The sequence below is a fragment of the Ambystoma mexicanum genome, chromosome 7q, assembly GCF_040938575.1.
Source record: "Ambystoma mexicanum isolate Mex_15411 chromosome 7q, UKY_AmexF1_1, whole genome shotgun sequence".
NCBI lineage: Eukaryota > Metazoa > Chordata > Amphibia > Caudata > Ambystomatidae > Ambystoma > Ambystoma mexicanum.
The window spans coordinates 1,131,099,129-1,131,122,997 of NC_090941.1; the positions used below are offsets into that span (position 1 = coordinate 1,131,099,129).

A 23,869-nucleotide genomic window follows, 5' to 3' on the forward strand; every position below is an offset into this window, starting at 1 on the left:
GAGAGGCCGAACAAAATCTGGGGGCCCCAACGGTAAGTCGGACCTCCACGTTTTGCAGTACTTGTAGTTGCTGGAGAAGATACGCCGGCTGAGCCAGATAGACCGCATTGCAGTAGTCCAGGGAGTCAGAGGTAAGAGACAATACCACCAAGGAGCGAAGATGAGTGGGGAGGAACAGGAGGACTTTGCGCAAGACATGCAACTTGAGGTGAACTGACTGGCAGACTGCACTAATCTGACTCTGCATGAAGAGGGAATCAGAGAGTTTCACCCCCAGGTTTATGACCACAAGTGAGGGTGTGGGCAGTGGGTCTAGGATGAAATGCCAGTAGGCTGACGACCAGCCAAAAGAGGCAGAGGGGGATCCTACCACCAGAACTTTATTTATTTATTATTTAGTATTTATAGAGCGCGCATCAGCCCGGGGGCATCGTGGCGCTGTTACAGACATTGAGCTTAGTTACATAATACAGACACATTACATGTGAAGGTGCAGACTTACATGGTACAGACATAGTTACAGGTTATAACAGGGCAAGTTTAAGTGAATAGGATAGTTTTGAGTGTTTTTTGGAATGCTGGGAGAGAGGTCTCGGCTCTGAGAGTGTTGGGGAGGGAGTTCCAGAGTATGGGAGAAAATTATGGAAAGCCAATATCCACCGCTTTGGCTCTGAGGACGTGTGGGATGCACAGTTTATTGGCTTGGTTGGTTCTCTTGGGGTGAGACGATGTATCTCTAATAATGGTTTCTGAGAGGTATGGCAGGGCTGAAAGGTTAATGCATTTATGCGTGAAGTTAAGGGTCTTGAAGGTGATCTGTTCTCTAGTGAGAAAGTGATCAGTGTTTTCGCCATTAAGGCAAAGCCAGTTTCTGCTAATTAAGGCGTGGATGGCGAGCAGGCAGGAGCGGCAGGGTTCTGCTGAGGCCGGGTAGGATGAGTAAAGCCCTCGCAAAATGTGCGTATCGTCAGCATAGGAGAAGCTTCACCAAAGGACGAATGTAGAGAATAAAATGAAGAGGGGAGAGCTCAGAATCTTGGGGAACACCACAGTTGAGGGGTTTTGCCATAGAAAGAAAAGGAGGAAGAGAGAGATATTGGGAGCGACCTGCAAGAAAAGAAGCACACCACTCCAAGACCAAGCTAGCAAGGCCGGCCTCCAACAATCGCTCCAGAAAAATAGTGTGGTCAGCAGCGTCGAAGGCGGCAGAGAGATCGAGCAGAATCAGGGCGGCAAAGCCCACATGATCCGCGATCTGAACCAGATCATCAACCACCGCAACTAGAGCCGACTCAGTGCCACGACCAGGCCTGTATCTGCAGTGGAAAGGGTCAAGGCACTCAGAGTCCTCAAGGAATAAACAGAGAAGAGGAGTAACCAAAGCTTCAAGGAGCTTCATAGGAAACGAAAGAAGGGAAATGGGACGGAAATTAGAGAGTCGAAGGGTTAAGATCAGGTTTTTTGAGCAAGGGAAGACTAAGAGCACGCATAAGAGAGTTAGGAATATGAGCTGATGAAAAGGAAACATTACCCTCTGTTGTAAGAGGCTGCGCAATGTTAGGCTAAATATCCTTAAAGCTGCAATCACGGCAGACTGCATGAAGAGAGGAAAGGTAGACCAGATGGAAAGGGTCATGCTCAGGTCCTCAGGGCGGGTCGAAGGAGGGAAAGTTTCTGACGAATAATAACAAAGTTGTCATCAAAGAAAGAGGAGAGAGAGAGAGCAGACTACTTTAAAAAGCTCTTTAGTGGAGTTTACCCAGGCTTCCACCTAAGCTGTGCAAAATGCACATTTAGCTAGCACGATGGCTGCCTGATAGAAGGCCGTGGTTTGACGAAGAGCCTGGCGGGATTAGTCACAGTATGACATTTGCCACTTGCGTTTGGTTTGCCCACGGGACAGCCGAAGCTTGGCAAGGTCAGCTGAATACCAAGGTTCAGAAGGCTGAGCACAGGTTTTACCGACATTAAAGGGAGCCAATAAGTCTGCGGCAGCTGTCATAGCAGTGGTAAAAGTCAGAAGATCCCCAGCAGAATCAGCTGACTGCTGCTGAATAATAGCCACAGTGATGTCAGGGCCTTTTAGAGGGCTCGGGGAGAACTAGAGGGCAGGGACAAGTAATGGAGTTCACAGCGAATGGAATGATTTATTTATTTAATTTGTAACGCGTCGCATGCCCAAGGGCCTCAGAGCGCACATAGAGACGGACAAAACAAACATATGGGGCAAGTTGGAAAAGGGCATTAGAATTCATATCAGTCAGGGGAGAGCGATTGATTAAACACTGGACTCAGTCAGAGGGGAAGTTGAAAAGGTAGTTTGTCAGTCTCTTCTTAAGCTCAGTTGCCATTTCTGTGGTTCTGAGGCTGTGGGCCCTTGTACATCAAAGCTGCAGCCCCCGGGCTTTACCAGCCTAAACTCAGGCTGCACAACTCTGAATTGATCCTTGGATCTGAGAATACGTCAAGGTACATAGGGCTTTAAGTGTTCCATGAGAAAATGTGGGGCTGTATTGTGCACGCACTTATGAGTGAGTGTAATAATCTAATGTGTGACTTTATGTTTCATGGGGAGCCAGCGCAGATCTTGCCTAGAAACTATTTTGTGGGCACGTTTGGATAGGCCAGAAATGGCACACACAGCTCCATTTTGAGTGATCTGCAGTTGGGAGAAGTTAGACTGGGAACATCCGCTCAGGAGACTGTTACAATAGTCGAGGCGGGAATTGACAACGGCAGAGGCCAAGACGAATGTATGATTGTGCGAGACAAATGGCTGAATATTGCAAAGCAGCTTATTGATGAGGCCCCAAGAGGATCGAATCTGGGAGACATGCTGGTTCATTGTCAGTTCGGCGTCCAGTGTGACACTGAGGGTCTTCAGTTTCTTGGCCACAGGGTTAACAGTATTAAAGATGGTAAAGCTGCTATACTCCAGAGGTAGGGTTTTAATTTTAGGGCCAGAGGCTACCATCAGTAATTCAGTATTTTTTGTGTTGAGGTGTAAGGAGTTCATTGCAATCCAGTCATGGATAGCAGTATAAATGGTGTTGAGATTCAGTAAATCCTGGGCATACAGGCACGAGAGTTTCATGACGACCGGAGTGTCATCAGCGTAATTAGTATAAAGGACACCCAGGCCATATAGAAGTCTAAAAAATGGGATAATATAGAAGTTAAACAAAGAGGGCGAGATACAGGACCCCTGAGGGACGCCACATCCAATAGGTGCTGATCTGGAACAGACCTTGCCGGTGTCTACTCTAGCATTATGTGGGCCAAGAAAGGAAGCAACCCATTGTGAAGCAAAGCTAGAGAAGCCTACTATGCAATGTACTCTGTCCACTAATAAAGCATGATCCAACAGATCAAAGGCGGCGGATAAGTCGAAAAGCATTAGGAGCGCTGGATGACCGTGATCGGCAGTATTCAACAAATTTGCTTTAAGGTCCAGCATGGCTGGTGTATTCCAAGAATATTGTCCTGTTCAATGAAACTCTGGAATTGTAAATATGCAAACTTGTCCAGAATTTTTAGAAGAAACGGGACATTGGTTATGGGATGATATATGTCTACAGACATGGGATCGAGATTATCTTTCGTCAAAAGCAGGGTGATCCATGCCTCCTTAAGAAAGAGAGGCACACATCCCTCGTAAAATTGAAAGGTTCACCAATTTTGTCACCCAGTACACAGCTCATCAATACAACCAATAAAGAGTCCAGATGGACAATCATCCCCCCGGCATGAGGAGAGTTTCATGTTGGTGACAAGCTGGGAGATAACAGTCTCAGTACTGGGTGTAAACTGAAATGTAGGTTTGTTAGAGATTGTTGGGGATTTAGGGTCAGGAGAGTCGATCCAGAATTCCCTCCCCGTGTTGCTTGAGTTCCTGGTATTCTTGATGGAGCTTTGGTGGGAGGAAATGTTGTCAGCAAAAGAGTTGTGAATTTTCTGACACCAGTCAATTCTTCACTTGTTCGACTGTGATGTGTGGCTTTCCTTTAAATTCCTTCAAGAGGGCGACCAGCTCCTTTTAGCTGGATTTAGCTTGTGTGATCCTGGAGTTATGAAGGGAAGAATTAGCTTGTATGATAGCATCCTTTTAACTAAAAGTCTGTAGGCGGCAAGGGTTGTGGGCAAAGGATTTTTATACCAGTCACGTTCTGCTGACCTCTTCTGGTGTCTAAGGTGGAGAATGGAGTCATTAAACCAGCACTTGTTCAGTGTCTCAGACTTTACATGATGATGAATCATGTGCACTATGGAGTTAATAGCTCCCTCCAGAGTAACTGTGAGGTGATGAGCTAATTCATCAGCCTTCTGGTAGTTGATCTCATGATCCGACCAAAGAACAGGGAGGTGGGCAAAAGAGGTGACCAGCAAAGGGGGAGAAAAAATAAGGTCAATAGTGTTACCCAGCTGGTGGGTAGGCCCCAAAACCACCTGAGAGAGACCCAGCTCTTCCAACGCAATGATGAAGCGAGCCGCCTGAGCGTCAGCATGGTCATTGGGATGGAAGTTGAAATCGCTGAGGACAAGCTGTACCCCAGCTGAAGTCTAAGATCAGCCACAAGAGCCAGAAAATCAGCATGGAAGAGAGGGTCAGGTCCCTGGAGGTGTTAAATCAGCAAGAAGTGGAGGGTGATGGTGGCAGAGATGAAAACACACAATAGCAAAGCTTCCATGTTTATAGTGTGCTGCAGATGGAAAGCCAAACATATTAACTCACTGTGATAAAGCAGGGTGATCCCTCTGTCCTTCCTAGGTGGGAGCCTATCTAGGTTACAAATCTTAAATTTGGAGGGTAGCGCCTGGGCCAGGCTACGAGCCAAGGTAGCTTTGAGCCATGTTTCCGTGACAAAGTCAAGAGCAGGATCATGTTCCTGAAGGAACGTGAAACAGTCAATGGCGTGCGTGGGAAGAGACTGTGGGTTAAGCAGTAGACATTTAACCTGATGGTCCTTGAGAGTAGGAGGGCCCAGCTAAGGACAGTCCTCCCTATGGCAGTCTGAGGGGAAAGCTGTGTCAGGGGGTGCAAAGCGAATCATGGGAGGAATGGGAATAAGACAGGGAGCTAACCTTTGGAAGGGTCTATAGCCCGTCTGTCGTACAGATGGGTGCAGATGGGCCTGACTTTGGTCGGACTTCGGCCAAGTGATGGCTCTTCCGCTGTGCCATCCAGTGCACTTCAGGGGGTACACTAATTAGTCATTGGTACACTAATAAAGACTTGTTGTGAAAAAAAAGCTCATGTCTGGTTCATTTCTGATTGTTGTATGCTTTGCATGTGTTCCAGAATTTAGGTTTGTCAAGATCTGAACAATGTTGAAATTTAATTTGTTTGGTGTTCAGAATAATACATTTGCACTTTGCACAGGATTGGTAGTAATACTGCCGTGTTCAGAGATTATGATTACAAATATTTTATTTTCTCTTCTATTATACTGTACTGATGTAATAATATATTGGCTCACTGGTGATATCTCACTGGATAGTAAGGTCAATGGAAGTGTATTGGGAATTCGGGCAATATACTGTTGCTAAGACATATTTCTATATCAAAAATCATTTCAATGCCGGAAGACTTGGCTGCAATCATGTGACTTCAAGGTAATGGAGAGAGATCTTGGAAAACATGTGTACGTGGATGAGATACATTGTCATTGCCATTTGATTCTATTTTCATTCAGTAAAGTATATTTTAAAAATGTTCAAATGCTCTTGTTTCTGCATATACTGTTCTGAAAACATTGTATATCATTTCATAATTAGCTCATAATCAATGTTTTGGTCATTATATGGCTCGTGTGAATCCTTCTCGGCTTTGAATATTTATGTTCCTATTTCAGGTTCCGCGCGCTGTCTGCAGTGACGCATGCCCTCCCGGGCACAGAAAGGCAGCCAGAGTGGGGGAGCCTGTGTGCTGCTATGACTGTGTCCCCTGCTCACAAGGAGAGATCAGCAATGGCACAGGTTTGACTACTTTTTAAATGTTGCCCATAATTGAATTTCTCGCCTACTGAGTGTGCACATGGTAAAATAGCAGATTCTATAGGACAGTATAGACTCACAAGTGTTTACAACCATGTTTTAACTCTCTGTTCTGTGCCATAGCAGAGATGTCCGCTTGCATATGAATCTTGTCCCACCCACTCAAATAGTCCAGAACCAAAATGACAGGCTATTCTCTGAATTATAATAGCAGCAGCAATGCCAGGCAACATGCCAACCCTAGCCATCACTCAGAGAAAATTACGCTTACTTAATGCCCAACTTCCTTACAACTCGTTCTTTACAGCTCCTCCATCCACACTCTACTGAACTCTCTGGTACCTTCAACACCTTAGTTGACTTATCTCATCTCTTAGGCTACCAGGACACTCACATGATCGGCACTGCCCTGTGCCCTGCTGAACATTGAATCTTTATCTCCTGGAATTCTGGTACAAACTCTAACACATCTTTCCCAGGAGGTGCCCCCTGAGGGTATGTTCTTACTCCTCTCCTCTCAACATTTCTTCCTTGGCAAACTCATCTTCTTCTTTGGCTTCTCGTAACACCTTTTTCTGATGATACACAATGAACCTCCTTCCCCCTTCACCGCAGAGTAACCCGCCATCATCTCTGTACCAGTCAGGCATATGTGTCATGATGCCTACCCCCAGGCATCCGGACCAAGCCCAACAGCCCCGGGAGCAGGCATCTAGAGCTTTAGTAAAACCTCAGCAGCCCCGGCTAGGGGCTATCTGGGTTCAGTCCTGGTGCCTTAGGCGCCAGGCTCATAGTAGGAATCAGTCCTGGCGCCTAAGGCACCAGGCTCATAGTCATTACTTACCTCAGGCAGACCATGCTGCAAATGACTCCAATCCAACATGAAGCCTGAAAGGGACTATTTTTCTACAGGGACTATTTTTTACTCGGGTGTGGTTTTAGGGACTTCTTACCTGGGACTACTTTTGAGGCTATTTAAACCACGCCCGACCAGCAACACATGCTTTGCATTATTCTGCATCCAGCAGTGTAACACTCACCGTGCCTGCAGCCTGCATCCAGTCTTCTGCCACGCCCGGCTCAAATCCGGAGCACCTAAAACAAAGAGGAAAGAAAGGGACAAGGTTAGAAAACAAACTTATTTCTATTCCACACCTGATTCTGGATCCATCTCGTCTCCGGACCTGTAAAGAACATCATTTCTGCACGCGCCGCACCTCCAGCTGCAGCGCCGCGCCATACTCACCAGTCTTCACAGCATCCTTCGGGTCGGCGCTGCCTCCATCATTTCTTCGCGGAACTTCGGCACCTAGGAGACAAAAGAAAACCACAAGGTGAGCCGAGGGAACCAACAAATATAATTCTTACCACCATAGACTTACCTGATTTACCACCGGAGCCATCCTTTTGTGACTCTTCATATTTTCACGTGCCGCATCTGTAAAGAGAGACAAAACAACACGTTTTCCTCATGCAACATTTACCGGACAGCGCCGGGTAATACAGACTCTTACCTGAGCGCCACCAGCTGCCAAAAGAGCATCTTTTCACGAGCCAGCAGCAAGACAAGAAAGGAAGGGGGGAACAAGAGTGAACATCGGACATATTGAACTCTATGAACTTAATACTTACTGGTCCTCACCAGGAAACTCAGAGTGAATACTCTCTGGTGATTAGTTGGGGAGGACTGTGGGGGTGCCATCACTTGAATCCACAAGTGGCTAAATCCATCTCTCCACTTGCAGGAGAATATTTCTACGGGTTAAGCAGACATGATTAGGAGGGAAGACCCAGTCAGTCATCACTGCACTACACATCACGTGGGTGGAGACCGCTGTCCGGGTCTGACCACCGACGCCCCTGTGGGAGCCAGGTGGAGCGTAACAATATGCCAGATGAAGGCACCGTGCAGTCTAAGTTTCACTCCCACATCATCCATTCTCCCACTCTTTTTCTTCCAGATATCAGCAATCTTTGAACCCCCTCCCATGCTTCCTTCCCTCTACTCTGGCCATCCCCATCCCCTCTGATACCACTTTGCAACACAATTCGGTTGTGTAGGTGCCTAACAAATGCTCAACAAAATAAGTAAATAAAATACAATTCAAATAAATACCCTCACCCCTTACACCAGCAAGACTCACAACCAGGAGCTTCATGTCAATGGGCCTCATTGCACAGAAGGCGGTAAGGGTTAACGGTCACCGGTAAGAGTACCGGTGACCGTTAACCCTTAGCGCCTTACTATGAGGTCCTTTGTGGGACACGACCTTAACGGCTGGTGTAGACCAGCCGTTAAAGTTGGGACCCGCAAAGGGATCTTGGTGCTAATTACGGTACTACAATTTGCGGTACCTTAATTAGCTCCTTCCCCATTCCCATTATGCCCTATGGGGCAAAAATGGGAATGGGGAAGGGCCATGGTGAAAGGGGGAATTACTGCCCCGCCAACCTTGGAATGGGGTGGTAATTCCCCTTTCCTCCATGGTGGTACCGGTATGGTACCGGCGGCAACCATGAGGCCCAATATCTCCCCCAAAATGGCTGTCAGGCTTAATCTCCTGCACCCCTGAATGATCTTCCTCATCTCACTTAAACTTTCATGGAGACCCATCTCCAGTCATCAGCAAATTCGAAGGCGTTTCAGCCTCCCCATGGGAGTCTTTCTCGCTGCTCCGTCATCACACTTGACAATGTACGGAACTTTGCTGTCGCACTTTCTTGAACTATCCTAGATTTTTGGCCACCTCATTAACTTACCTTGATTCTTGCCCACCTCTGTTCACTACTCCTGCCTGGTAGACGCCATGTCCACCTATCTACCTCTTCCCCTGTTAGATCTCCACACATCCACAATCTTTTTGTATTCCCTCGTCCATGCACTTCATCCCAGTATTTACACTCCTGGATATTCTGAGGCATGAGCATGCCCCTGTACTAATTTCTTTAGTTATTGGTGATTACCTTGTGGATGCAGTGCGCACACGGGGAGCAGATGCGAGTGGGGGGGTCAGGTGAAGAGTGTGGAGTTCAAGAAAGGAGGGCTGGAGGGGAGGGGGATTTGAGCAGCATATTCCAGCAGCCACCTATGACTTTCCTGAAGCTCTAAGGCACGGAAGTGAGACAACAATAACTGGATGAGTATTTGCAGCAATCAGGTGACCCCTTAAACATCTGTTTAGGTTTCTGAGCATGTCTGGATCTTCCAAGTCTTCATGCTCAGTAAATTGTCTGTTCCAGAGTCATAGGTCTTTTTATGATTAGCTGTTTTTAATGGTCTCTACATTGGACTACATACAAAAATAATCATACAAAAATAAGCACACAGATTCATTTTATTAAAACAAATCTGCAATTCTAATCCTGGGTATTAAACCCAGAGACCATATTACACCAGCACTGAACAAAATACACTGGTTCCAAAGGATTGACACAATTATCAACACAATGCATTGCCTACAAATAAGGCATGCAAGGCACCAAGACTGATAGATCAATGCCATCCCGCGACTACAAAAAGCGTGCAAGAAAAAGATAAATGTGGTCTACAAACCGCTAACCTTAAAAAGACCTATGACTCACTTCAGTGCTTTTATTCTTGTCTTTATTTGTATTAATGTTTGCATTACACATGGTACTTCTTACATTATGTCGCATCGACCTCACATTGGTGAATTACAATAAAAACACAGACATAAACAATGCAAAAATCAATATAGAAAGAAAAATCCCTGATCCACTAACTAGAATGGGCCACACTAAATTAAGCTAGAAAGGAAAGAGCCAAGCCAAGCAACACTATTATCTATACTATCTGGCAAATTCCCTTGCCCTACCAGTCACACTTTACACAGAATCCCCACACCTTTGCCTCTATCAATCAGAATAGTTGAAACCTAAGACAGTAATACCCTCCCAAGTTCCATCTGCCTTTGCTAACATCATTACTTCATCGACGCTTTCAAAAATCTTAATCAGAAATTTTACAATGGCAAGCGCCAGGAGCCTGGGCACAAGTCCACTGCTATGGGGCCCGCTGGTGAATTAACAAAGGGCCCCAGCATAGGAATCCTTCTGTCCCTTAGACTTTGGCAGTCTATTACTAAATGTTGGAGTGATTCTGTTTTATGACCACACAGTCTGCAGACTCTTAACTCCGGGGGGACGTCACTTGGATCTGCTATGTTGTCCCATCTTTTTATCCTTGCCTTTAGAATAGCATCAGAGACCAGACCCTGTATGTCCAACTCAGCCATACATTTTTCACACTTTTTTTGAATTTGGTGAGGAAGGCTTTCAAGCCTTTCTGCATTGTAAGGTTCAGGAAGTAGTCTTTCTGTAGTTGTTCTGCTTTTGTCATCTTAACAAAAAATAGTAAGACTGTGCTTCATGAGCTGAGTCCACCACAAAACCAAACCCAATTCCAATTGAATTGCACTCACAAGCACTCAATCTGGCAGCCCTAGGACTCTATTCAGATGTCAGCCCATAAATACGTAGTATTTTTCCGGACCTTATTTGTCACACCGTCTGGGCTGCTTTCCTGGAATTATTAAGGTTCATAATGATTAGTTCCAGGTCCTCCTTCTCAAACGAAGCATCCCACACGTGTGGCTGCACTTCCTTCTCCCACCCTTGAGTTGGTTGAGCAGGATCATCACTAAACTTTGACTTGGAAAAATTACTGCATTCTTCCTCTGCCACCCCTGATGTTTGTAATACTGATTGGAGTCTGTGCTTTTGATTTAGAATCCATCATATTCCCTGTGTGTATTTTTGTACCACTTTTAACAGTATGGCCTGATTATTGTGCATATATGTCCTTGGCTTGTAATGTTTACTCCACAACCTGTATTTCTGATTCAGTGCAGTTATGGTCATGTACTCCTGTAACATATTTTGTCCTTTGAGTTTTTTCACCAGCCTAATTTCTTTAGTAAGCAGTCGCTTCTTCTCACTCACCTTCCTATCGAACGTGTGTTGATGACCTTCGTTGATTAGCTTTCGAGGGTATTCTTGGACCAATTCACCTATTTTACCTAGTTTTGCCAAGAGGGTCAAAACAATACCGGCAAACACATGCCCCACCTGTCCTCTGAGCTAAGTCCCTCCCACAAGGATTACAACTTTTTATCTGCTAGCCTCACATTGGAGCTGCGCTGGGTCAGTCTTCGCCCGGTCCCTCTATGAGAATATTTGCATCACCCATAGTCTCCTTCTTATCCACCAAGGGGGGCATTAGAAGTGTAAGCATAAGGAGGGCGTGATCGCTAGATGATGGAGCCTGGTGCAGTCTATGCTTCTCGTGAATATAAAATCAATAGTTGTAGAGATGAATGCATTGGCCCCAGTAGGAATATCCTTTAGCTTCCCGTCGCCCCGGTAGGAATATCCTTTAGCTTACCGTCCCCCATCAAATTTGGTTGAGTAAAATCCCATCTGGATAGAAAGAGTGACCACTCCTGCCCAATAATTAGCCCTTCTAGTATGACCAATTTTAATACTTTTTGTCGCACTGTCATCCAACTCCGAATGGTCTCTTACTGTCAGCAAACAATTGCAAATGAAGTCTCCACCTAGGACAATGGGCCCTTCTTCGCCCAGTCTAGCAGAGCGTTTTTAATCTCATTACTAACTCTCTAAAACACGCTTGACCTGGGATTGAAGTAGATATTAATTAGGAGAGACTTGTTCTTACGACCATCCCAGTCTTTCCTTCCTTCTCAGTGGGAGACTTCTTCATTCACTTTATGATAGTAGGTCTCAAATACATGTATCAACAACTCTTCTTGACAGTCACCTTGAATGAAAGAAGACCACACATTTACTGCGCCACTCACGATCGTACAGGTGGACACATTGAATATCTGCAGAAGAGATGTATTTTAATGCAGGAATTGAGGCCAGTAGGGTCAATTGAACGTTGTTTTCCTCATCGAAGACAGATTCAAAGATAATGGGCCGAGTGACAAATTGTGGGACTGCCCCTCCACAAACTCTGGCAACTGCATCCTCCCTCCTGCTCACATTACACTGTGTTAGTGACCTCCGAGCCCTTGGAGCTTCAACAGCCGGCAATATTGGCGGACTCCCCATCCTTCTTATCTTTCAATCTGTTCTTATTGGGACAGACCCTCCTGACAACACAGGTTGTAACAACCTCCCCAACTTATTATCCTGTGGCTGATGACTCTTTCCCATCATACTCCCTGCCTCCTTAACCACAGGGGTAAACAATGAAAAAAACTCTGGGATGCCAGAATTACCTGGTACCATACCATCAGCCTTAGAATATAACTTAGAATATAACTTTTTGTTGCAACCCAATCAATCGGACCCCTCCGTGCCCACATTAAATTGGCAATGTTTGAGGGTGTTCATAAGTGCCTGGTGGTCTATTGTGTTGAAAGTGGCTGAGAGGTTGAGTAGAACCAGAAGGCAGGGGTGGCCATGAACAAGGATGTTGAGGGTGTCGTCGACCACTTGTATGGTTGCTGTCTCTGTGTTGCATCTGGGTCGGAACCAGGATTGGTAGGTTTGGAGGAGATCATTGGTGTTGATGTGTTGCTGCAGTTGTGCGTCAACCGCTTTCTCAATGATATTACCTAGGAAGGGAAGATGGGTGATGGGACGATAGTTACCTAGGATCTTGAGATCCAAAGTGGGTGTCTTTAGTAGAGGGAGGATTGTTCCTGTTTTTAGGGTCAAAGAGAAGGTGCCTTGAGTTAGGGAGCTGTTGATGATCACCAGGTAGAGAAGGAGAGCTTCTGCAGGGAGGGTCTTCGAGGATGGATGCTGGGAGAATGTCATCTGTATGTAATGTGGCTTTGCTAGGGTTTCTACCAGGTCCTCTGTTGAGAGTTTCTTGAATGTTGTCCAGGTTGTGGAGATTTTCATGAGAAGGGACATGAGGTGGGTCTGTGGATGCAGGGCTGTTGTCTATGTGCTGGAAAATCTTGCTGATTTTGTTGATGAAGAAGGTGTTGATGGCTGTGGATTTTTTCTATGGATTGTGCTATGGCAGGGGCGGCTAGTGGGTTGACACAGTGCAGGACCACTTTTAAGAGGCCTTTGCTTTTGTTGTCGGCTTCTGCTATGGTGTTCTGATAGTCGTAGGCCTTGTCCATGTTAATTAGTTGTCAGCTGGTTGCTCAGAGATCCTTGAGGAGAACCAGGTATTAGGTCCTAGAGTGGCACTCTTGTTTCCTGATTACTCTTTTGCTGAGGTTGAGTTCTTGGTGTACCACGGTGCTGACGGATTTGGTTTGCAGGTGCGTTGTGTCAGAGGTGCATGTTGGTCAATGGAGGCTGAGCGGGTGGTGCTCAGTGCTTCCAGTAAAGACTTGCAGTTCGGTTGAGGCTATTTGGTCTATGTAAGGTGAAGGTTGGTGAGGTCTTCCTTGAGGGCTTCCATTATAGGTTTGTCTGATGGGTATCTGCTGGGACTTCTTAACTGGGGTGTTGTGCAGGATGTTGAAAGGCACGGCTAGGTGCTCAGGTAGCAAGCGAGAGAGGAGAGTTGCAGTGGAGGGAAGACAGAGCAGTCATGATTAGGTCAAGGATGTTACCTTTCTTGTGTGCTGGGTCTTTCATGTGCTGTGTGAGGCTTAGGGTGGTGAGAAGACTGAGGAGAGCTTCCTTCATCAGTTTGGTGGCATTGTTGACTTGGAGGTTGAAGTCACCAACAAAAATGTTTTTGGTGTGCATTAGGGATATGGTGGTGACCAGGTCGATGAAGTCTTTGATGAAGGCGGTGTTGGGTTTGGATGGTTTGTAGATGAGATGGAAAGTGACTGTATCTGTCGGGGATAGCAGGAAGTGGCAGGATTTCCAAGGCGCCAATGTTGTTGACATCAAGTCTGATGCATGGCCATAAGGTCTTTTCGACTACTGCGAGGTCTGCGTCTGTCTTGTTCGGCCAGTCTCTGAGTTGGATGCTTTAGCCATTGGGGACAAGGACGTCTAGGATGTGGGTGTCAGCCAGGTCTCTGTGATGAAGATTGCATTAAGGTTGTGTGTAGTGATGAGGTTGGCAATGTCTGCTGCATGGTTGACAGCTAAGTGGACAATGGCAAACATCAACTTCGGTGTTGTGGATGGTGAGGTGGTGCTGATGGGCTTGCGGCTGATGTGGGCGAGATTGCTCCATTGTGGAGTCAATGTCTTAGAAGCAGGGCAATGTTGTTGGTGGGGATGGCCTGTGGGGACAGAGGGAGAAACACATGTTGGTGCGTGATTACCTGTTGTCTGAGAAGAGATTCGGGCATTGGCTCCTCTCAGGTCTGAACAGGTCCAAACAGGAATTGCCCTTTTCTTCATCTGCCTTTCACTTTGGATCCCCGGGTGAGAGATACATATGATCTAAAAGTTAAGAGTGGAAAGGAAGAGGCAGGGATAAGAAGGTAGTTGGGGCTTAGGCCTCATGGCCTAGATCCACTTTCACCTGCTCACCAACTGCAAAGGAAAAGAGGCTGGAGGGCTGCTTAAGTAGGGAAAAGGGTGGAAAAACAAATGAGATGTGTTGGGCAACCGTTGCAAGGGCAAGATTATGTCATTTTAATTACTAATTGGTCTGAGCTCTGCATCCGTGACCAGGGCTCATATCCACAATCTCCCCACATGTGATCCCTGGGCAGATCCCTTACCCTCAATGTGGAGTTTCTTAATTGTGATCCCTAAGCAGTGTGTTAGGTCACTTTATGGCACAGGCCAAGTCTCAATCATGCATGGCTTATTAGGTCATTCTGTTGCTCCATTTAGACAATTCAGAGCCTGTAACTCCTTATTACATAATAGCCAAAGATTAACAACAGTTTCATTCCCACACATATCAAAATATTTTATTCCAAAAATGAATTCCATTACTACCACAGCCTACATCTATACCACGCAAAAATCATGTAAATAACCTTCTATTGTAAAGAGTATAAAACCCACTAAATACTCACCACTGTCTGTAAATGATCTTCATTTCCTATATCATTTTCAATCTGATTTCTGTACTATCTCATTCTTAGGAATTGTGTATCTGAATGCTCTCATGACGATGCATGCATGCCTACACAGGAACATGTGTGTGCATGTTTGCTAGCCTAGTTGTGCACATGTGTCTGCAACCACACAAATGAGTCTAGTACCAGAACATGTTTTAGAAACATGTTTCCCTTTTCTCCAGAGCTGTGCTGTACAGTAATGAACCCCCTCCAACCCAAGCTCATGCTCGCTTGCCACCCGTTCCATCCCTTACCCACTCATGAACTCATCCCTCAATATTTAGTTATTGTTCACCGTTCACTTATCCCTTCTCTAAACTCTAGCCTGAACTCTGAACCCTCTCCCTAGCCACCACAAACACTTGTGTAAGGGCGTGTTATAAATACCAAATCATATGAACGGAGGATAGTACAGGGGCAACGAACGCGCTGGACTTGGAATTGTGTTATAAAAAAACATTTAAATATATAGATATCATATCATGCCCTAGCTACCACCGGCCCATGTATAGCGCACATCTCTCCAACAGTTATCTTAAAGCCCTCATGTATCCTTTGGATGAGATTCTTTATGGAATATATGCATTTACAGTTTGTGTAACAGGAGAAGTCTTTTAGCGTCCGACCCATCACTTGAATGCATAGGATGTAAGTGGCATTGCTATGCTGCCTGGGTCCCGCATTCTGCTGCAGCTCAACCGCTCTACTGGAGCTATCTCATGATGATTCTTGACTGTCTGCAATGGTTTCCATCAACAGCTGGATGTGTGTTAATCATTTTAATCTAATCTTTTGAAAACAAATTCTAAGCCTCAGCTCCTTTTCAATCGCTGATATGCAAAATCTTATTGTTTCAATGGTTGAGGGACCTTGTTCATGGCCCTGAAAATAAGGTAAGAGATGAAGAGGAGAAGTGAGATTGGGGAAAAGTAGAAGAGAACAAGAACCTATAAAAAACATGAACATGTTTACAGAATAAGAGGAATATGAATGGGGAATATTTGCAGCATTTACTCTAAGATCTTAGAACTGCACTCCTATCCGCTCTGAATGATGGAGTAAACATTGTTGTGGTCTATTGTGAGGCCTCCGGAGATCACTCATGCTGGTGGAAGAGACAGAGGAATGGGAAAGTAAACATGGTCTGTCAGAGGCTCTGCTAACTCTGTATTCTGCACTATCTAACTTGGCTGGTTTTACAGGGAGTTTCAGACCGATGACTTCTGTTCTCCGGCTGGGCATGGTATAGGAACCCTCCATGTGCAAGCATGGAGGGGGTTCATATTGAGTTGATGGCCCTTAGCTGAGACTTGATCTGGAAGCCAGGACATCTCTTGGTGAGGAGCTCATTGTCCACTGGTGTACCTCTGTCGGTGGGTTTCCACATCCTCATGTGTAATGGAACGGACACACTCTCACTGTCATGACTCTGAGGAAGAGAGCACACGTAGAAACACTGTTTGTCCTCAGCAGTCACATTGCTCTGACCCTCCCTTGCTGCCAGAGATGCCTACAGATGTGATACATGTGTAAAGCACAAAGATAACAGAGCAGGCAGGGTCAGTGTCCACCAGGCAGTACACAAGCAGCTATAATAAAAGATATAATTAGGAAGTACACACAGATAAAACAATAACATCAAAAGTCATATTTATTAGTATTGTGGACCTTCTCTCTGAATGTTACACTTTTTCACAAATCTGTTCTGACAAGGAGATAGGTCCTTGGAAGCTACATTTCCCAAGGGTAGCACAACAGTCTAATAACACTGTGTTGTCTTCTTTCAGATGCAGTCACATGTCTAAAATGTCCAGGCATGCAATGGCCCAATGAGAAACATGACAAATGTGTTGATAAATTGATTGATTTCCTCTCCTATGAAGACCCACTTGGCATAATCCTTGCCATCTCTGCCAGCTTTGTGACTCTGTTGAATGTTTCCATCTTGTGTGTCTTCATCAAGTACCGAAACACAGCCATCGTCAAAGCCAGCAACAGAGGGCTCAGTTATTTTCTCCTCCTCTCCCTCATGCTCTGCTTCCTCTGCTCCTTCATATTCATCGGCCATCCCAGGAAGCTCACCTGTATGCTCCGACAGACAGTCTTTGGGGTCATTTTCTCAATCAGTGTCTCCTCAGTTCTTGCCAAAACTATAATTGTTGTCATTGCTTTTAAAGCAACAAATCCCAACAGCTCTGCACGGAAGTATCTTGGATCAAAGACACCAACCTGTATAGTCTTCTTCTGTTCTCTGGTCCAAGTCCTTATTTGCACAATCTGGATAATGACTTCCCCGCCATTTCCAGAAATGAATCTTAAGTCTTATAATGAGAAGATTATCTTTGAATGTAATGAAGGAGATGCCATCTTCTTCTACTGCATGTTAGGATACCTGGGCCTCCTCGCCACCGTCAGCTTTATCGTAGCCTTTCTCTCAAGGAATCTCCCTGGGAGCTTCAACGAGGCCAAGCTGATCACCTTCAGTATGCTGGTGTTTGTCAGTGTGTGGATCTCCTTCATCCCAGCGTACCTGAGCACCCGCGGGAAGTACATGGTGGCCGTGGAGGTGTTTGCCATCCTGTGCTCCAGTGCTGGCCTGCTCGGCTGTATATTCTTTCCTAAATGCTATATCATTCTGATAAAACCTGACAGGAATAGCAGGCAATATATGGTTGGCAAAAAGCATGGTGATAATAACAAATTGTAATGAGATCTATCTGAAATGTTAGAGGTGTAAATGGTGGTAGGTTTGTACTGTGTAACAGAATGGTTCATATTCACACACGCACCAGCCCCCATGTGCTCATGAACAGGGCTTGAGGCAAGGAGAATACCAGACCATAGGGAAAGGAGAGATAGAGCCACTATATTTCACAGTAGGCAGTGAGAGCATCATTCATGTGTTAACACCAAACACCTGACATGCTTTCATCATGGAGGCCCCTGTAGTCCTCAATAGACACTGCTCCCTTCTCTTGAGTTGAGAATCATAGGTTGCTGACAGAGGGAGATGTTTAACGTGACTTGAAGTCTGAGAGATTGGGTAAGATGTTTTAATCCTTCTTGGTTCATCAGATTTTCTAGTTTGTTATATGTGAATGTATTATATATGAGTGAACCTTAGTCATTATAACTAGATATATTCTCATAGCACATGCAATTCTCAGGGAAATAGCCTCAGGACATTAAACCCTTTATGATGACATCAACTGTTATCTGACACTTTGAAAAATGAATCACATTTACTAAAAAGCATAATGTGAGCAAAAAATACTTCTGAATTTATGTATTGAAAGTTTGAATTATTTCAACTAAATCAATTATAAAAAATAAAAATAAAACTGATTCGTAAAGTTTCTCAAAAGGTCTTTAAAACAATCCACCAGATGCTGCTTGGACTTCAGCCATGGCCCACAGTGGCACAAGGTTTTGAAATGTAAGAAAATAATTCATAGTTTACTTGCCTACACAATCACATATTAAAATGGCATGCCAAGAACAAATTATTAATGTATTTACTTAGCATATATAGATAACCTGAAACATAGCTGCATCATGAACAGTCAAAGGTATGAATCTATGGGGACGCTGCTGAGCACGAACAGACATGGTTGCTTAATCTTGCAGCTCTGTGTCCTTTAATATCCCGCCATGATAACATCTTTTCAGTAAGCACCGCATGGCAATCCGTTGCAAGCCCACAACTCCTTGAAGGGGCGTCAACATACGGGCTGAGTTATGCGGTGATCCGGCTATAGTATCAGCAGATCTGGGGACTTCTGGTGTGTCGGGTGTGGACGCTGGAGGGTCGTGGTCTGACTGGGGCCTGGAGGCTGGCTTGGTGCCTGCATGCCTAAACCCTGGAAGTGGCCGCTGTGGGAAAGGCAACCCAGCTGCGGTACAGATTGCTGGTGAGTGCGCCCTGCGCAACATGACCGCTACATCATCCTGCCTGTAGGGCCATGCTGCAGTGTTCTACATCGCAGGAGAGGCCTACACTGCTGGCCTCAGTGACATCATTAAAGCCGGAATGGGTGCTGTTGGCCTTGATGGACCCATACAATCGACATCTTTATTAAGGCATGAGTCAAGCCCCCTGTGGGACTGTTTCACTGAGGGCGTATGGTGACTGCTGCAACTGCAGCTCCAGTTGAGGGCTGTTATCTCACCTATAACAGAGGACGGCAGGTGCATCGCAGGAGCAGTGTGTGGGTTCCATTGGTGCTGGGAGTCTATAGTCCTTGTGAGCCGTGTGCAGGCTATACAGGTTCGGATGCGCATAAGACACTGGCAATATTGCTGCTGATCAGATACTTTCACATCGCAGACTTGGTGAGCTCCGGATTAACTGGACTGGTTTTGAGGCAGGTGGGAGGTGCTGGTGGTTCAGGCCTGGACTGAACTCAGCAACAGCTGGAGGCACATCCCTGCTGGCTGATTCGGGGCAGGCAAATGGAATTACATAGACCCTGACTGGGGTAGCATCCATTTGGAAACTATTGTGTGAACACCCTAGTCACCAGTGACTCGGGATGCTGCTGTGGGGCTGTTCAGGTATGACCCATGGTACTGGGAAGGGCAAGAAAGGCCCCATGGACTTGTATCCCAGCACACCACAAAGAGGTGCTGCAGTAGTTGAGACAGTGGCAGGAGTCCCTACATGACCGCAATGCAAACAAGGTTTGCCTCTGTCAACTCCAAACTTGATGACATTGTCACTAACATCAACTCCCTACATGCTAAAATAGACAAGGAAAGTGGTCAGATCACAGAGGTGGAAACTCGAGTCAGTGATCTGGAGGATACAGTGGGGATGCAAAACCAGGAACTGCAAGCCTACAGGAAGGCACTACAGGCAGTACACATGAAATCTGATGATTTAGAATCCAATTCCCACAGGAACAATGTTCGGATCGTGGGGATACCCGAGATGGTGGTGCAGGGTCATATGGAGCCTTTTGTGGAGGGGTTGCTAAAATATTTATTTAGTGACGCAGTTCTCAGTGCAATTATCGGTTGAAAGAGCTAATCGGCGAAAAAAGATGACCGGAGTCTGTTTTTACAGATAGGTTTGGGGCGTCATATTGAAAAACATGGTTACCCCTTATTTTTAGCTACCGTTGTTAACGGTTGCGAAAAATCATGGTAGTTGATCTAAACCACTGCCACCAGCCATTTAAAATAGGAAAAGGTAACATTTTACTGTTACATCAGTGTTTTTACTCAGGGGAAGCTAAGCAACCCCCCCAGCACTCTATAGTAGGATAGGATGTGCTGGGTCAGTAAATTCAAAGATACTAGTAAAGTCAATTTAACATTACATGCCCTGGGAGACAGTAGTCAGTCCCAAGGAAGGTATTTAAACCTTGGGGAGTCAGAAAGATGCCCCTGTGCCACTGCACTGAAGGTGCTGTGTGACACATAGAAAAAGATGATGCCACTGGAGTTTGTTTAAAAACTCCATAACCAAAGGACACAAAAGTAAAACACATTGAAAAGGAAAAGTTCAAAGGCCCAAAATATAGCAAAAGAGCTGGAGGGCTCTAAATTAGAGAGAATTAAGCACTTGTGTGAGAAATCTCCCTAACATATGCCACATTTAGTTTCTGATTCTACACTTCTACTCTCAGATAGGGTCTCTGTCACTAATCATATTTCTGTTCCAGCGTCCCCAGTTTGTTTTGATGCCTCAAGTAACAGCTCACAGGATGGAGATAACATTTCATTATATGCCAACCAATGCGAATCTGCTATTTCCATACGTAATGATCAGTTGGAACAACAAGATAATGCTTCCATGACTTCTAGCATAGTGGAAGATACATCTTTATATGTGCATCCTGAACCCCGACAACGATCGAAGACCGTCACACATTCACATTCATCACACCCCATGATGATGGAGGTTACCCTGTCAGCCATTAATACAACTATTTTAAGTTTATTTAAATTGTTGGAGCATTTAGACAGAAAAGTCTCTAAGCAATCACATCAAGTGGATTCCATTTGCAAATGGATGAGCTCTTTAAAGTCTATTACTCCATTTCCAGAGACTCCTAAAACCCACCCATCACTTACCATCACAGATGATGATATATGTATTTCTACAGGCTCTCAAATTCTTTCAAAATTTCGTTCATAACATGGCACATCTCAACCAAGTCCCAGTTCTTTTGGTCATAACACAATTGGTCCTCTACTGCACAAGCAATGTAAAACTACTCCGGGACAAGCCATACCTTCCCCTCATAAGAAATGTTCCAATTGGACATCGAACAATGAGAAGAAGCTGAATTATTCTTGCAAACTATATCCTCAATGTCACTCTTTAATAATGAAATGTCGAGGTGGCCAGTTCAATGTACACAACCTTAACAGAAGGAGTGTCCTTAACATCTTTAACGATGTTGTGGATCTGGAAGTCAACACGACTGGTGACTTGGAATAGATTGAGTTCATAGCAGGCCGAGATCTCACAGTCGTGCGTTTGTTGATTCCTTCTGGAGTGGTCTTAAACACCATATGGAAGGCGAAGATGTCGCTCTTCAACATGGGGTTTTTGATCGCCCAAGATCCGGAACGATCACAAAAACACTTTGAGCCATCAGCCCACTCCTTGACTGGGCCCACCGTGGCTCCTCCCCAGACGCAAATGTATCAGTCCACTAGGAATTTGTACACAATAAGATAACTACCAAATCTACATAACACTGCCAACTTTTCACTATGCATTTGGAACAATAGAGGTAATTTCTTTCTCCAGGCCTCAACTCAAAACGTTTCCAAATCCTTTGACCTGTTGATTTTTCAAGAAACGTGGTTGTCAACTGCTCTGGTGTGGGACAACTATGAGACCTCTCTGGTACCAGCGATAAGGGGGATTAGGGGACGACCGTTGTCGGGCCTCCTGGTGGCAGTCAAGCTGACCTCCGACTTTAAATTGGAACCCTGGCGCACACATACATTGGTGAAATTGGTGAGCTCAAATGGTAACATCGCTCTACTAAACATATATTGCAATCCCTTACGGATTACTGATGATCATTTTTACCAAGAGCTGACAACCATGTTATAGATCATTGCAACGTCGCAAGAAATCACAGCTACCATATTATCAGGTGATATTAATCTTGACTGTCTTCATTGCAAAAAGGGTTTTGCCAATCAAGAGGCCAGGCGATGGTCTGATTTCATGACTGAGAGAGGATTCAAAATGGTCAATGGGGCTGGTGTGGGTGACATACCGGCGCAAATAACTTGGCATAGAGATAGTTATGTCAGTATAATTGATTACATCTATGTAGATCCACACTTATTTTTGCAAATTTCATCATTAGTGTAAGTAACTCAACAGCATAGAGACCATAATTTACTTCTTTTAGAAGTCCAACGGAATAATACCCAACCATATGTAATAGACAAGGACATATGCAACCTCTTACGATTAATAGTGGTAAGACATGGGCTGCCAACAAGCTTCAAGCAGTCAACAGAATGGTGACATGGCATTCCATTTACAACCCCACATTCAAATATACTCATGTCTTGGATCAGTTCAAAGATAATATTTTGATTCTAAAATCTCATCCTACAACTCATATGCATACATTTAATTTAGATCTAAAAGAAAGAAGAGCTGCATATCAAAAGGAACTGAAGTTTCTTTTATTTTCTTCCTCCGCCTTCCCTCATGCTGCTTTGCGCTCTGCCAAATGTAGATACACCCATTGGGTACGAGTGCGCCGATCACTCTTATTCCAGCATGATGGAGAAAGAATGATTAATAGCTTAGCCTCTAGAAATTCGGCTGACATATGGAGATCACTTAATACTCGGCACTGTGCTCACCAAATAGAAGCTCAAGCAAATGGAGTCCAGGAACAACAGTGGGTTTCTCACTTTATGGAGCTATACACTGATATGCAGTTTGATAACTTCATTAATACCATGCAAAACGAAATCAAAATGGTTGCTTGAATGTCCCATTGATACCATCATTCAGTACATTAAAACAGCAAATAGATCCAGAGCAGCTGGACCCGAAGGCCTAAATAATAACATGCTAAATGATAACCCTGAACTATGGGCTAATATTTTGTTTACTTTATTTCAACACATTTTAAGTACCAAAACCCTGCTGTTATCATGGAATACTTCATTGATTGTCCCCATTTTTAAAAAAGGTGACTGGTCATTACCCATAAATTACAGACCTATAGCCCTATTAGACACACCGGGAATTTATTTTTGCGAAGTTTGTCCATAGAGATTTCTGTGCTTGGATTCTTCAATGTAAGTGTCGTGATCCACAACAATCAGGTTTTGTGGCATGGATGGGCACGAGTGTGAATCTGCTATGCTTCAATGCACTTAAGATACAATGGGCCTCATTACGACCCTGGCGGTAATCGCCCGTCATTACCGCCATGGCGTAATGAGCGTTTACGCCGTGGGACGATGGCGTAAAGAGCGCCACATCACGACCCATCGCGCACGAGCATTACGCCATGGCGGTAATGCAATTAACGCCATGGCGGAAAAGGCCCCTACCGGCATCGCTAAGCGAGCAAGGTGCCCTTCCGCCAGCGTAAGTAGCGGCCACCGTAATTTACGGCCACCGTAATTTACGGCCACCGTAATTAGCGGCGGCCGTAAAAGGCCAAACCGGAAATAGCGTCATCGCGCCGGAACGGGAAGCAGCCCGTCGGCCATCTTTAAAAACACAATCCATCGCCATCCTACCAAACAACACCAGACCCAACCCTGACACCTGTCCCAACCAAACACCCACCCACCCAAGTTCCCGAAAATGCCAAAATCCGTGAAAAAGGCATGTGACCGCCAGCGCCAGGAGCGATTCAGCCGGGAGGAACTCTGCATGC

At 45.2% G+C, this 23,869-nt stretch overlaps 1 protein-coding gene across 1 annotated transcript in view; it reads left to right on the forward strand.

Moving 5' to 3' along the window:
• The window catches only part of LOC138528226 (extracellular calcium-sensing receptor-like), a 109,924-nt gene extending 92,230 nt beyond the window's left edge, over positions 1-17,694 (forward strand). Inside the window, exons 4-5 of the mRNA XM_069639683.1 lie at positions 5,853-5,976; positions 16,775-17,694. Of these exons, the coding sequence (XP_069495784.1) occupies positions 5,853-5,976; positions 16,775-17,694 (1,044 nt within the window). The remainder of the gene's footprint in view (positions 1-5,852; positions 5,977-16,774) is intronic.
• The last annotated feature ends 6,175 nt before the right edge of the window (positions 17,695-23,869 follow it).